Raw genomic sequence first — 16496 nt, forward strand, 5'->3', positions numbered from 1 at the left:
ATATATGACCAGGTTATATCCTGGTGTTACGCCTTCACTGCCATTTAGTAGGCTAGAGAAGTGTTCCCTCCATAATATCAGTTTGCACCGGGAATCGTTTACCAGAACAATTCGGGGGTTCTACAAGAGTATGCTTCGGTCTTGACACCTTTTGTTAGTCGACGCATTTTTTCGTAGACTTTTCGAACCGCCCTCCTTTTTTGCCTGCAGATGCGTCTCGCTTCTGTCTTCAGCTCTCGGTACCCATCCCATCCTGCACGTGGTCGTAAGGAGTTTGAAATGTCGGCCCACAGCTATCTTATATTAAGTTACTGCTCGGCTGTCTGTTCTGATTGCAGCTTCTCGACGTAGGCAGTCTTTTTTTTCTTCGCTGCGACACGGCACTCCTTCCAATAATTTCGTTTGCAGTTGTACGTAAGGAGTTTGAAAAGCCGGCCCAGGGTTCCCTTATGCTTCTCGACGTCGAATTTTCTTTGGGTTTGTTGACGTGCGTTTTTTGTTGCACAGAAACGGGTGCATATCTTGGCTGCAACAAGGTAATGGTCCGAGTCGATGTTAGGACCTTGGAGCATACGCACGCCTAAAACACGGGAGACGTGTCTTTCGGCTGTCTCCGGATCGCAAAGCCACAATATGATGTGATGATCGGTCTGGTTGGTAGCTTTGCGATCTATTAGTTATCATTGGGGGCGTTTTTTTACGTGGCGGGCTCCAAACACAGCGCCCAAACCTGGTGAGTGATGGTTCGCCTTCTCACTTTACTTCGCCTTCAAACGGATGTTCTTTGGCTACACAGAGGATACATGGTCTAATACCGGAAGTCGTTAGCTGCTTGAGCCGTATGTAAAAAAAATTGTTTCAAACCACGCCCAAGTGAATGGCGATCAGGAAACTTACCTGACTTGCGTGAAAATCTACGTATGACTTCATCCTCCATAAGCAACTCTTATTTTACTTAAATTTTGTATTGAATATGATAAGCGCAGCGCAACCTTTCGTTAACTCAGCTGATAATAGGTTTTACCTTTTTCAAAAATTACTTAAGCTATGTGGGCCTTGAGGAATCAATTCTCCTGTATTTTGTAAAACAGTGTGAGATGTGTGATTTCGAATAATAGTCAAACCTACCCGGATATAACGATTATGGTGAAAGCCACTAAAAGTGCGATAAATTGTTAAATTGAATCGTAAGGATATTTCAGCTGATTTTCAAATTAGTTGGTAAATTGGACAATATAGTGAGCAGAACTTCTTCACCAGCATTTTCTTAACAAACATAGTATTAGGTTATTAAATATCTCCCTTCCGCCTTTTTGTCTTTTGAATTTCGCGGCTGTGTATAAAGCGCTGCAGGGCTCGTATCTGGCAACATTATACATCTTATCATAACATAGCATAACCATACATAACTTTGTAAACGACGCTATGCATGATTACTTTGGATATTGCGTCTGATAGTTATAGACGAGTAAAAATAAAGTTCACTAACTCCGGAATTCGCGCTATTTGAAAGTTTTCCTTCGATAAAGGCAAGTCTGGTAGAGAAACGTTCCGGGAGATTAATAGTGTTTTGTGGGAATGGTACTCTATCACTTCGAACTGCAGAGGTATGGTTTCGATGATTCAGAGCGAGTGAAAACGACACTATGGATAAGTCAGCCGGCGGAAAACCTTTGACGACGAATACCGATCAAATCGTGGAAAACGTCGACTTAAACCGGCATTTGGCATCTCCTGACATAGCCCAGAGTTTGTCACCAAACCATTTTAAACCATGCATGCAGAAGGCTGGATTCACAAAAAAGCTTGTTGTGTGTGCCGCGTGTTTTGACCCAAAAAAGCCTTCTGGACCGAATCAACACCTGCGATATGCTATTCAAACGGAACGAACTTGACCCATTTTTGAAGCAGATGCTGACTGGCGACGAAAAATGGATCACATACGACAATATTAAGCGAAAGCGGTCGTGGTCGAAGGTCGTCCCAAACAGTGGCCAAGCCGGGATTGACAGCCATGAAGGTTTTTCTGTGTGTTTGGTGGGATTGGAAGGGAATCATCCACTATGAGCTGATCCCATAATTCTACCATCTTTATTAAACAAGTGGACCGCTTGAAGCAGGCGATCGACCAGAAGCGTCCAGAATTGGCCAACAGGAAGAGTGTAGTGTTCCACCAGGACAACGCTAGACCACACACTTCGTTGATGACTCGTCAGAAGCTATGGGAGCTCGGATGGGAAGTTTTATTGCATCCACCATATAGCCCGGATATAGTTCCAAGTGACTACCACCTGTTCCTGTCCATGGCGAACGCCCTTTTTGCTGTAAAGTTGAACCCAAAAGAGGCTTCTTGAAAGTGGCTGTCTGATGAAAAATATAAATTAAAGAACAATGAAATCTAGATAAAACTAATTTATTTTCAAATCGGATCAGCTGTAAAAAAAGATTATGGAGGTCCGTCTGTTCAAGAAGTTATCGGCTTTTAATTAAACTAATATTTTTATACACCATACACTCTTACAATTTTAGCGTACGTTTCCGAAGCTGTTTCGCCCAATCTGGCGCAAAATTTTATCGCGACCCGTTGCTCTTGATTTCGTTTTTCCATTTTCGTGATGAGCACTACAAACACACGTCTACTCAACTTGACGCAGCAGGCGAACTAAACAAGCTAGAGAGATGGTATATATAGTATATCAATGGAGAGGGGAAAAAGAGAAAGGGAATTTCAGGGTCACATGTTTACCACAAGCGCGGCAATAAAATAAGTCTCATTACTTAATTGTCAAATCTCGTAATTTAGTTATAGCATATTATGATATTTCAAATATTATTACATAAGCCAACAATTTGGATATAGGAATAAAAGTCATTTAAAACTTATTTTGTTAAAAGCTCTCTTGAACAAATAATGTACAAGTATAATGATTTGGCCCTTTTACTTAATTGATTGCCATATAACCAATCACATTGGTAGGTAACAGAAGTATATTTGCATGAAGTGAACTCGGCATTTGTTTTATTTTTCATTTTAGCCTCCAAATACGAATCGACGAATTTTTAAATATTTTATTCAAACTAAAATAGGCTTGTAGTCATAACACAATTTCGCAAACTACTTACGCTGCAAAAATGAGTAAACGAATAAAAAACTTTAAGTATTAAAAGTGAAGATTAAGTGTATTTCATTAAAAAAGTGTAATTTAAACTTTACATTGGAAGGTATTTAATTTAGTTATAAATATATAAATTAAGATATACTTGAAACGTATTACATAATAAATTCCGAGAAGCTACAGACAATTTTTATAATCACAAGCGGTGGTTAATTTAAAGGTTTACTATTTAAAATTTAAGCTAAAAATTTGCGAATTTTTATGTGAAATAGGTGAAAGATAGGATGATTATATCTATTGGTAAATTCAACCAATACTGTTTACTTAATTATTTAAAGCATTTTATCTATTATTTATTTGATTGTTGGACGTTTTAATCAAATTTCAATTTCTTAAGATATTAAAATTCTTTTCGTTGTTTTTATAATATCCGTCAAATTTATTAAAGTCTCTGGCGACAGAACCAGTTAACACCATAGCTGGCAGAGCTCTTAGAAACCCATGTAATCCAGATGGTATAGGAGGGGTTTGAGGCACTGATAATCCAAATCTGTTATAAAGGTACGGCATGTTACCAGTAATATTCGTATGAAGTGCTAGGACAGCCTCCAAATCTGCCTCTTGAGATTGAGCCAAAAAGTCTCCGAATAATCCACTAGGTATCATACCGAAATGATCAAACGAATCCACGTAAGCTTCCGTATCTCGATTGTATTGCTCAAGAAAATCGCCCAACTGTTTTGCGACCATAGCTGTTCTGGCTTTGCTATTACCACGAGAGTTCTGTGGGTTATGAAAAAGTACTGTCGGTGTTTTAATATTGCCCCCTAACCTATTCAAGAATTTTAAAATTATCTTTTCATGAAAATCTCTCGGTTCATGAGTGATTCGATGTAAAATTGCTTCTAAGTATAATGCGAATGCCTGCCTAGCTTGCAATTGAGTTAGTTCAGAGCCATTATCAATCAATTTTATAATTTCATTGCGTAAACGTTTTCCTTCTTCCACAGATTTCAATTTAAGATTTTTACTACTAAATGACACTAATGATCCAACTGCTAGTGTACGTTCATATTGACACATTCTTTGTAAAAGTTCATTACTTTCTTTTTTATTATCATTTGCATTCGCATATAAGCAGTTAAATAAAACTTGGTTATAATTATGGGGTAGGATCATAGAGTATGGCATTTGCCCATGTGCCATTGGAGTTGATATTGGTACTCCTGTAGAATTGTCAAGAAAGCTACCGTAGCGTTGCATGCTATCATCTGTCGGGAAAATACGAACGAATCCACCTCGTCTATCGTATTGTAATCTCGCATTTTTAATAATTCTTTGTTCTTCTAGTGTAAGCGTTTGTTGTATAGGGATGGAGCTCGCTGTTAAACGACGTGTGCCGTTACAATTGCCGCTCATGTATTGATCCGCTAATGTAATTCGTCGAGTAGAGTTTATATTACGAAAACGCGTCCATTTGTTGTCGTATTGGGCTCGCATCTCAGTAGAATATGCTGGAATACCAACACATGTTAAGAGATCCGTGATAAGACATGCTTTTACTTTAGAGTCTAACGGACTATCAACGCCCATTGATGGAGATAAATTAACTTCCAAAAGCCAAGGTTTAAGACTACTATCAATTAAGATATCAAATCCGTACAATTCAAAACAATTGCTACCACTTGGAACAAACATGCGACAAGCTGATATAATAGTTTGAGCACAAGCAAATATAGATTTAATTATCAAATCTTCAATGTTCCCCATTAATTCATAAGTATTACAACCTTGTGATTTTAAATGTCGTAATAAAGCGGAGAGAGTCCACTTATGACCAACATCTTCAATTTCGGCGTCACTAGATTTAATATAATCTGAGTGATATTTATTAATGCTGTAGTTACAAAGGTGCATACAAGGATTCCAGAGGTTTTCAGCAGCACGGTCATATTTTACTGTAGCTAGTCTAACAAGACCTTCTTCATAAATATAAATAATTAGTGGATCAAATGACGTAACAAGTACGTAAACACGTAAATCGCATTTATGACCATCGATGCATAAGGGATCGGTAATGTATTTGCAAACTAGAACTTGCTCATCTTGCGGTATTTGATCTGGCTATAAAAGAAGATAATTAAAATATCATTATAGGCTTTAAGTGTAATATATGGATACATATTAATAATGATCTGTGTTTAGTTATAGATTTTATTTTTTGTTTTTGATCTGATAAATAAATATCTTATATTAACACGGTTGTACTCTCTGAACCACATATTTTTGTCAATCGTTCTTATTCATATTATTTTTGAAAAAATGTCAAATCTGACGGCCAAAGACAAATCCGATGTTGTTAGAAAATAGCGCAGAATTATTCCCTGAGGTTGGCAAAATATTAAAATAACCACTGTTAAATATTTTAAAATACAACAAAATACATTCATATCTGACAAACAACGCAATTTTTGATTACTTTTTGTTTACATAATTTTAATATAAAATATATCATTGCATTAAACAAAATCGCGCAATAATGGCTCGATTACATCGAAATTCGGTTGCATGATGGGGCATGAGAATTAGTTTTGTGAATAATTTTTTAATTATTTAAGAAGTGATTTGATTAAGGAAAATTCACTCAATTTGGAAAAAAAATGTATTTTGCAATAATAGTCATTAAAGTTTAAATTAAATTTCTGTAAAATAATGTAAATATAAAGAAACTTACTGTATTAACAACAAAAATACCACGTCCACGACTAGAAGCAGCTGGTTTTACAATCCACGGACCGCGGTTTTTATTATGCGCTGAGACAAGTTCCTTATATTCAATTGGCAAAACGAAAGACTGTGGTACGATATCAAAATTTTTTATCCCACGCAAATGTTGCATTTTCTCAATATTTTTGTATAAACGATCTTTACGCGTTAATTCATAAGATCTATAAATAAGTATGTTAGTTTAATACGCTCGTGTATTTTGTTTTGAAAATGAAGTATTAAGCTTATTTACCTTGGAAAGTGATTAACACGTTGATAAGGCGCAAGATTTCTTAGAATATCAGGTTTGATATGTACTCCTGTCCAAAGAATGCTGAAACTCTCATTTTCCTCGACTTCCGACAAACCATGACAAGCAAAAATTTTTCTTAAAAGCTTGGTTTCAGTTTGCATAAACTTATACTTAATTTTCAATTTATAAGCTGGCATATTCGAGAATTGCATAATATTTTCGTCGTCATTCTCCTCATAAACTTTATTTGTGTCTTGACAAGTTTCGTAGGAATTACTTCGCTCCATATTAGATTGAAAAAACTCTTTTCTAGCTAATACAACTTTTTCGTCCGGATCTTTTTCACAAGCTTCGCTGTGAAATTTTGAAATATCCGTATTCAAAAGGTTAGTAAAATGGTTCGGCAGCGCTACGTTGTCTTTTCGAATAACATCTATAGAAGGTAAACCCTTGTTATAAAGTTTAAGCCCAGAAACGTCCTTTGCAACGAAATCGTTAAAAACAACGTTCTTCGTATTGGTATCTGAAATTTCATTTTTCGGAGACAATATAATGTCCTTCGATTTCTGTTCCAAATTCTTATGGCGAAAAACAAGCACAGTATCCCGTGATCCTAAGCTTCCACTAGTAATCCATTTTTCTTCCAAAAATTTATCACCAAAGTTATTTCTGAAAAAGTATACATATTTGGAATTATTCTCGTATTTAGTTTTGATTACAACGCGAAGAATGTCAAAGTTTCTCTTTACAGAAACCAACAGAAAACAGCTAATGAGAGAAAAAATATATGTATATTTATATTTTTATATTCTCTCAACATGTTACACAGAGTATAACTAGTTGTTTCTGTCAGCTAAAACTTAATTTAATTAATTTTCCAGTAAAGAAGGTACAGAAGATATGAATAGGAATCGGTGTAAAAATTGCACTTCCTTCTTTAATGTTAAAACACCCATATCTCTAGAACGATGACAATATTTTGACATCTTTAACTTGAACTTGAGTAAAAATTGAGATATCATGATGACACTTGGTACACGTATTTCTTGGCTCCATAAGAACGTTAAGTTCGAAGATGGGCAAAATCGGCCCACTGCCACGCCCACAAAATGGCGAAAACCGAAAACCTATAAAGTGTCATAACTAAGCCATAAATAAAGATATTAAAGCGAAATTTTGGCACAAAGAATCGCATTAGGGAGGGGCATATTTGGACGTAATTTTTTTGGAAAAGTGGGCGTGACCCCGCCCCTAAGTTTTTTGTACATATCTCGGAAACTACTATAGCTATGTCAACCAAACTCTATAGCAGTGTTTCCCAAAGTGGGCGATAACGCCCCCTTGTGGGCGCTGTAGGTGTCAAGGGGGGCGGTAAGAGACCCAGAAAGAAAATGGGGGCGTTGTGTAGAGGCCTGGGAGGTTATTTGTAATTTTATTTAGCTAGGAGGCCTCTTAGACAACGACTACATGAGCTCTCGACTCTCAACAACAACTTGTGAATATCAACTAATATGAATTAAAAGATTTCTCAAACTCTATAGCAGTGTTTCCCAAAGTGGGCGATAACGCCCCCTTGTGGGCGCTGTAGGTGTCAAGGGGGGCGGTAAGAGACCCAGAAAGAAAATGGGGGCGTTGTGTAGAGGCGTTATTTGTAATTTTATTTAGCTAGGAGGCCTCTTAGACAACGACTACATGAGATCTCGACTCTCAAAAACAACTTGTGAATATCAACTAATATGAATGAAAAGATTTCTCAAACTCGGTTCTATATTTCTCTCCGCGTAGTTCATATATCTGTCCTTTTTTATTGAATATAGAAAAAATCAAAATCATGTCAATCGGTCGCTCCGTTTCATAACGGGGCATCTCGACAGGATAGAATTTATAGAATACTAACTGTCAAACGTATTGCTACATATTGCCATTGCCAAATCTGTATGTGGGCATTTGTTATCATAATATAATCATTTGCGCAAAGGTAGGTAGGTTCGAGCTAATGTAGCTCATGCTTTGAACTCTTGAAAATTTTATTTTATCACTTCCGAAATGCCGTCGGGTAGGTAGCTGATGTAGCGCACGTTTTGAGCTTTTGAACTCTTTAAATCTTTTATGTAGAAAATAAAAAAAGGATATTTATCCTTTCTTATAAATGTATTTCTGGGAAAAATAAGATAATACGAAAAGGAGAGAGATCCTTTTTTTACAAATGCATTTCTAGGAAAAATAAGAATTCATATTTTTGTACTACTATATAATAATTGTACTTAAGCATTCCTATATAAACAATGTAATATTTATTTTATATTCATTTGTGGTTTTGCGCGCAATAGATGAGCATTACTTACGCCTCCTTTACACTACTCGCGAAGCTAAACGTATTTCTCAAAGCAAAACAATGTCGGAAGTAAAAAAGAAGAGACGGCAATACTGTGCGGAATACATTAAATTCGGATTCATTGAAAATCCCACAAACCCATCCTTGCCTTTGTCTCTTCTATGCCTAAAAACATAGAGAAGAAGCATAATACTCAGCCAAGTGTAGCAAAACTATTTTCAGTGGCTGCTAAGCAAGATGACGACGGACTTCGAGCTTCGTACAATATCTCTTTGTTAATTGCTCAAAAAGGCAAACCACATAACATCGGAGAAGAGTTAATATTGCCAGCAATAAATGAAGTAATAACTACCGTGCTTCATAAACTTGCCGCAGATATTAACCGAAAAATTCTTTTGAGTAATAATACTGTGCAAAAACGAATTGATGAAACGGCTGAAAACATTGAAGAATCATTGTGCGATCACCTGAGGACAAGCCAATTCTCAATTCAGCTCGATGAGTCCACTTTACCAACTAATGAAGCATTATTGTTGTTTTACGTGAGGTTTATTAAAGATGAGAAAATATGTGAAGAACTATTATTTGCTAGAAATTTAGAGACCGATACAAAAGGCGAAACCATATTCAATATATTGGAAAAGTTTTGCGATGAAAAAGAGATTCCTTTGAAAAATATTATTTCAATTGGTACGGATGGCGCTCCGGCTATGATAGGGTGCCATAAAGGCTTAATACTTAGCGCACTTAAAAAATAAAATTCTCGATGTCCTTGGTGTACATTGAGTTATTCATAGACAACATTTAGTTGCTAGAAACTTAAGTGAAAAACTATTTCAATCAATGCAATATGTCATCAAAGCAGTCAATAAAATCCGCAACAGCTCTTTGAATGATAGATTATTTCATCAGCTTTGTGTTACTAATGACGAGGATTTCAATCGTTTGTTGTTTCATACTGAAGTTCGTTGGCTATCAAGAGGCAATTGTCTGACTCGATTCTACAACCTGTTTGACTCTGTTATAGAGTTCTTGGAAATTAAAGATACAGAATTTCAAGACAATCTCATAACATAAAAGAATGATATAGCTTACACGACAGACCTGTATAAATTGTTCAACGACATGAATCTCCAACTGCAAGGCGATAAACTAAATTTAATTAAAACAAAACCCGTCGTTGCTGCTTTCGCAGCCAAACTGCTTCTACACAAAAAAATCTGGGCAGACGTGAGTTTCACAATTTTTCGAATTTATCAGTATCATGCAGTAACAACGAATTGTTTGCCTACTGCCAACATTTGGAAAACCTCCACATTGACTTCACCGAACGATACCAGGACATTTTGAACTTGGAAATACCAGACTGGGTGTTGGATCCGTTTTCAAATGTCAACACAGCAATGTCACCTCAGCTGGAAGAAGAACTTATAGACTACAACGAGGAAATAAAAATCAAGTTCAAAAATGGTTACCAAGAATTTTGGCTACAAAAACCGACCTTGCAATTGTATCCTGGATTGTGGTCAATCGTTCAACGATTCTTGATAGCATTCCCATCGTCATATTTGTGTGAAGGTGGATTTAGTGCTGTGACAACACTGCTTACTAAAATAGAAATCGTTTGCTTGTTACCGAACGTGGCGATTTGCGACTGTTCTTGAGTAAATTGGAACCTGATATTAGCAAACTTATTAAACAGCATCAGATTCATCCTTCACATTAGTTTTAAATATGGATCGATTATTTTAATTTTATTTTTAATAAAAGAGTCTCTGGTTTAATACTATAAAGTTGTGTTTCAATAATCATTCTTATTGGCAGGTGGAGCCCGTAAGAATTAACTTGAGACTTAAGCGCCGTTGTATGATACCTATTGTGCTCAAGTTTCAAGTTGCTGGTTATAGTAAAAGTTTCGTTTAGAATTCTCCGTTAATATACATACATATATACATAGGTCACAATAATTAATTTGAAGTTATAGTGGTTTTAAATAGGTGAAAAATGGGGGCGCTAAAAAATTTTTATTCTCAAAGTGGGCGGTAGACAAAATAAGTTTGGGAACCACTGCTTTATAGAGTCGTTTCCTTCAGACATTTACCATATACAGTTCAAAAATGGAAGAAATCGGATAATAACCACGCCCACCTCCCATACAAAGGTTATGTTGAAAATCACTAAAAGTGCGTTAACCGGCTAACAAAAAACGTCAGAAACACAAAATTTTACGGAAGAAATGGCAGAAGGAAGCTGCACCCAGGCTTTTTTTTCAATTTAAAATGGGCGTGGCGTCGCCCACTTATGGACCAAAAACCATATCTCAGGAACTACTAATCTAATTAATTTTACAGCAAAATAAAAAAATATGTTAATGACGGATAATGAAATCTCGATTATCACTTTATCATGCGAGAGTATAAAATGTTCGGTGACACCCGAACTTAGCCCTTCGTTACTTGTTTTATTAGCTCTTTTGTAACAGATAACGCATGTGTCGTGACAGTTTTCATCTTATTTTTGTTCAGTATTGTTTGGCATTTTGTTATGGAAATGCATAAGGATGAACAACGTTAACAAATGATTCAACTTTGTTTTGAAAATTCACGTTCTGTAAAGGATGAGTTTCGTGCGTTTCGCACAACTTATAGACAACATAATCGCCCTACTGAGTGTACTATTCACAATATTATCCAGCCATCTTGAGACCCAGTATTCATTATTGGATAATATTTGAACGAATAGACCAGATCCAGCTCACAGTGAAGAAAATATATCAGTGTATACGAGGACCGTGGAGTTCTCGAAGCCGTTCGCAGCAACTCGGACTGATGTATGGCACGACTTGCCGCATTTTACGTCGAGATCTTAAATTAAAAGCGTAAAAAATATAGCTTGGGCAAGAATTAAGCCCCTCGCTTCGCTCTTTGGGCTCTTAAAAAGTTCCAAGAAGACTCGACGTTCTTGAGCCAATTTTGTTTAGCGATGAGGCCTATATCTGGCTCAATGGATATGAATTTGGGACGAGGAGTAAAAAAAATATATTTTGTATAGTTTGTTGGCCGGTAAAATTATCGGTTCATTCTTCTTTACTGGCGTAGACACCGGTTACCGGTTATAGCCGGGTTAACAACCGCCAATCGTTTTTTCTTTAAGCAATTTGGCGCCAGTTCAAGATACCAAGTGCAGCCAGGTCTTTTTCCACCTAAACGGAGTGGAGGTCTTCTTCTTTCTCTTCTTTCACCCGGCGTATAGTGCGTCGAATACTTTTAGAGCTAGAGTATCTTCATCCATTCGGAAGACACGACCTAGCCAGAGTCGCCTCTGTCTTTTAATTTGTCTTCGTCTTTGTGTATCTCAAACAGCTCATCGCTTCATCGTATGCGATATTCGGCTTGACCAATGTGTAAAGGACTAAAGATCTTCCACTGTACCTTTCTCTCGAAAACTCATAACGTCGACTCGTCGGATTTTGTTATCGTCCATGCCTCTACACCATATAAGAGGACAGGAATAACGACTGACTTATAGAGTTTGATTTTTTTCGTCGAGAGAGGCAATACTTCAAAATTTGCTACTCAGTCCGAAGTAGCAACTGTTGGCAATAGTTTCTGCGTTGCATATCGAAACTGAAATTGTTATTACTGTTAATACTCGTACTGTTTCAAGGATAGATGAAATTATGTACTACTTCGAAGTTACGACTGTCAATAGTTCGCTAGTTGACTTTCGACGTGGATAGACGTGCATGCGCATCGTTGTGATTTTTAGTGTATTTTTCGCAATTTTTGGTGTTTCCTTTTGATTTACGCAGTTGAGTTGGCACCGTTATTGCCTCGTGCGTAACGGTAACAGCTTTGTTTGTGCAATCGGCGGGTGCAGTGTTGTTGCTCGGGTTAGTAGCCGCGACTGTTTTTTGTGTGGGTACACATTTTGCGCGTTTTTGTACATATTTTCCACGCGGTGGAATTTGTTGCTCTTAGCAGAAGTTGTGGAAGGCCCTACTCGCCACCAAAGAGGCTAACGCCGGCTTAATCGGTATCGATGCCTGCGGCACCAGCTCTTGTGTAGGAAGCGATTGCACCCATGACGCCGAAGCCTGTGGAGACCTGGTTGGTTGTGACCAGGAATAAGGGGATTGTACCAGAGACGCCGAAGCTCTCCTGGAGGCAGCTAGGTGCTACATTAAGTGGTTCTCCGGGGGCGTCCAGATAGCCCCGTGACTGGTTACTTCCGAAGTATAGGTTTCGACCACAGAGTAGCTGAGAGTTGGGCCAAATCAGATGTCTGTTGGAGGGCACATTTAAGTGTAGACCAGCTGGAATCTAATGATCGCCCCGTCGCCAGACACTGTTGGGAGGGATTGTCCAGTTAAAATGCCAGGATTCTTATGACGTAATATGAAAGTTGGGTAGTTGTAGCCTGGGTAATAACCTCCACATTGTGAACAAGCCGAACGGGTGGTTCGAAGGGTCTGGGAGCGTGAGTGACATTGACATGATGCTTTTGAATGAGGCAGCAAGTAAGGATTTCAGTGTTAAATGGGAGGTTAAGGAAGGGTGGGAATTGAGTTTCATAATTTGATTCAACTTAAGGTTACTCCTCAATCTTCACCACTTATCTCTGGTATTGACTAGAACCAATATGGACCTACTGTTAAAGAAGCGGTATTAGACATACCACTTAGAATGTTTGAAGATTTGGGCGTGGATGAGCAAATTGCTCCCGTTTATGAGGTAATTTGGAGGCTAATGATAGGGTTCATAGGAGGTGCAAAGGTTTCATGGTTAAGACTGTCAGGCGACCGAAGCGGAAGTTTAAACGTGCCCGACGGTCCAATTCTGACAGTTTGCCTCAGCTTAGGTATGGATTTAACCGTGCGGTTAGGGAATAATTTGTCCTTCCATTAGGTGATGGGGAGTTGGGGTACGCCTTTGGCCTGGTCAGGTCCAAACGGTCCCCTGGTTTTGATGGTTTGAACCGAGAGATGTGCAAACCTTGTGGAAGTTCATTCCGGAATACCTGGAGACCATTTATAATTAATGCGTCTGATCCCCCTGATAAGATTAGGAGTGGTTCTCCTTCTTATCGGGGTACCAGTCTCCTTCCAGTACTTGCATAATAGCCGGTGACTTACTCGTATGAGTACATTCGGAACGTTGGATTTGTTGAGGGTAACTTCAGCTTTTGTCTGAGTCTGTGTTTTCTGCTTACGGGCAGAGACCTCTGAATTCATTTTTGAATCAGAGGCACCTAACTGACAGGTCCAGTTGTCTTGCGGGGTCGGAGTAGAGGACTGGGTGAATGCAATTGCAGAATGCCAGGGATAAGCTGGACTGATGGACGTTTAGATGCAGGCGGTGTAATCTTCACTAGTCGGTATGCTGAACAGTTAGGGTCGTTTGCGGGTAAATTGTTTAAGCCGCAAAGGCGTTTAACTGAGAATTAGAGTTAGTTTCTTGTGTGAATGGCGAGTGCGTGTAATGTGCGTTTGGGGTCCAACCCCTGGTTACCAGTCCAGAGCAGAATAGTTGGCTTCGCTTCCTTATTCATCTGCGTACGCCAGCAGCTGGACACTCTTATTTAAGATAAGACTTTTTCCATTTAATTTTGCAGCTCGAACTATTTTTCCCAAGAGTAGATTGAAGAAGTCGCACGAAAGGGAGTCGCATTTTCGGAAACCTCGTTTGGTAGCGAGCGGCTCAGAGAGGCCCTTCCCGATCCTGACACAGCTTTTGGCATTGCTAAACGTCAGTTAACAGTTTTCACGCCGTATTAGTGTTGCGGGGATACTAAATTCAGACATCGCGGCATAAAAACAGCTCGCTGTCAAAAGCAGCTTTGAAATTAATGAAGAGGTGGTGATTCTCTCTCATGGGTCTTTTCCAAGATTTGCCGCATGGTGAGCATCTGGCCTGTTGTTGACCGTGGGCTTTAATCTTTCAAACAGTACGCTCGATAGAACCTTATATGCGATGTTGAGGAAGCTTTTTACATGATAATTGGCACAGATTGTGTGGTCTCCTTTTTTGTGGATTGGGCAGAGCATTCCCTCTTCTGTTCGCGGTATATATTCCATTCCGCACGTGCTGTGGTCGATTAACGTTGCGAGGTAGAGAGTCTGTTTTCTCTCCGCTTACTTATACGGTTCACTTATACCGAGTTGCTGATGAGTGCTCTCAGAGAGCAGGAGTGCAAGTCGAGTAGAAAGTCATTCGACTGTCTGTTGTGATTGTAGCTTACGGATGTTTATGCGCGTTTTTTGTTGCACAGAGGCGAGGGCGTATCTTGGCTGATCGATCTTGTTGGTGGCTTTTGGATCCGGAGACAGCCATTGATAAATTTTCTTGTGCTGGAAACTAGTATCATAGAAAACCATATTTCAAGCCCCGGCGAAGTCGATCAGTTTCAACCATTTGGGAATGTTTCATCGTGGAGGCTAAATTTACTGATCGTTGTGCTAAAGATATCTTCTTTCCCTATACTCAGAGGTGCGCTCTATGCGGCCATAGAAAACAACCCATCATGCAGCAATATGCTGAAGAACTTCGCGTTGTTACGGGCTGTAGCCAGACGTTCATCGACTTGGGTGAATGCCAGAACTCAGCGATTGAGTCTCTCTCCCACTACGAATCTTACACCGAATTTGCTCTTTTTTATATGGCCCCTGTAGCAAATACCACAAGGACCTACTCGTCTTTTTTTTATACCACCCATCGCACTTCTTGGACGCTGGTGATGTCAACCTTTATTTTTACATCAAACAGCTGGGCAGCAGCACTTTCTCAATTAAGAGATCAGTAATCCAGATACGTGCTCTTAAATATTTATCTTTAATGCGCTTTCCCTGGTCGTCATCAAAACGTTTCATTTCCATTGGAGGCGTTTTTTACTAAACCTAGGGAGGGATGGTTCGCCTTCACACTTTAGCTCGCCTTCAAACGGATGTTTTTTGGCAACCTAGAGGATACTTGGTCTAAGACCGAAAGTCGTGAGCTGCTTGAGCCGTATGTAAATGAATGTTTCTGGCCACACCCAAGTGAATGGGAATCAAAGAGCTTTCCTCACATTCGAGAACTGCTACACATTACTGCATCGTAGGTACATATTTCTTCAAAAATGATGACGTTGAGAACAAAACCGTCAATGGCAGGCATTATCGCGCCATTATAACCGATTATTTGATGCTTGAAATTGAAGCTTGTCATGTTGGCGACATTTGGTTTCAATAAGACGGCGCCACTTCCTACAGATCGCATAAAACGATTATTGAGAGAACAGATAATTTCGTTTCTGGCCGGTCACCGAGATCGTGTGAAATCACACCATTAGACTTTTTTGTGTGGGGATATGTAATGTCTAAAGTCAATGCGGACAAACCGCCTTCGACCTAGGCCTTGGAGCAAAACATATCCCGAGTCATTCGCTAGTTACCAGTCGAAATGCTCGAACGAGTTATTGAAAATCAATCATTGGATGGATCATCTGAGACGTAGCCGCGGCCAACATTTGAAAAAGATAATCTTCAAAAAATAAATGTCAACATAATATTCTTTTGAATAAAGATTTCCCATTAAATTTGGAACCTCAAAATAGATCACCTTTTATATACTACATATAAAGAATGTTTGTTATTCTAGTCCATTAGTGTTGCCGTTACGTAAAAAATTACCCCGATTTTGACTTCTACATGTTGTGAAAATATAGATGTTCGAATGCATCTAAACTAGGTTTCTTATTCAACTTATTCAACTTGTTTTCATGCAATACGCGACTTAGGTATAACAGACCCTTTAAACAAAGAGATTTACATCATACTCTAATTTCAGACCGTAAGACATGTTCAAACTAATCAAATGCTGAGTGGATATTCCAACTCACATCGACGAGTGAAGGAAAAGCCAGCATGTTTGGACATTAAACATTTTGAAAGCGTGTATAGATGAACTTGACTAAATTTTTGAGTATGAAGCACCATCAAAGACCAATGTTTATCGATGATAGGGTGAATTCAATTAAGGTCATAGAT

The 16496-nt window shown here is 38.5% G+C and overlaps 1 protein-coding gene across 13 annotated transcripts in view; it reads right to left on the reverse strand.

Moving 5' to 3' along the window:
* Positions 1 to 3161: 3161 nt before the first annotated feature.
* The window catches only part of LOC105225538 (tubulin polyglutamylase TTLL5), a 274158-nt gene continuing 260823 nt past the window's right edge, over positions 3162 to 16496 (reverse strand). For 12 of the 13 annotated variants that reach the window (XM_049449901.1, XM_049449892.1, XM_049449894.1 and 9 more), the window contains 3 exons: positions 6136 to 6804; positions 5851 to 6064; positions 3162 to 5240 (listed from right to left, as the gene is read on the reverse strand). In XM_049449901.1, coding sequence (XP_049305858.1) covers positions 3501 to 5240; positions 5851 to 6064; positions 6136 to 6804 — 2623 coding nt within the window. In that variant the 3' untranslated portion in view covers positions 3162 to 3500. Of the gene's footprint in view, positions 5241 to 5850; positions 6065 to 6135; positions 6805 to 16496 lie in introns of those variants that run through there. The other variant, XR_007421870.1, reaches the window with a different exon arrangement.

Source organism: Bactrocera dorsalis, chromosome 2 (genome assembly GCF_023373825.1).
Source record: "Bactrocera dorsalis isolate Fly_Bdor chromosome 2, ASM2337382v1, whole genome shotgun sequence".
Taxonomy (NCBI): domain Eukaryota; kingdom Metazoa; phylum Arthropoda; class Insecta; order Diptera; family Tephritidae; genus Bactrocera; species Bactrocera dorsalis.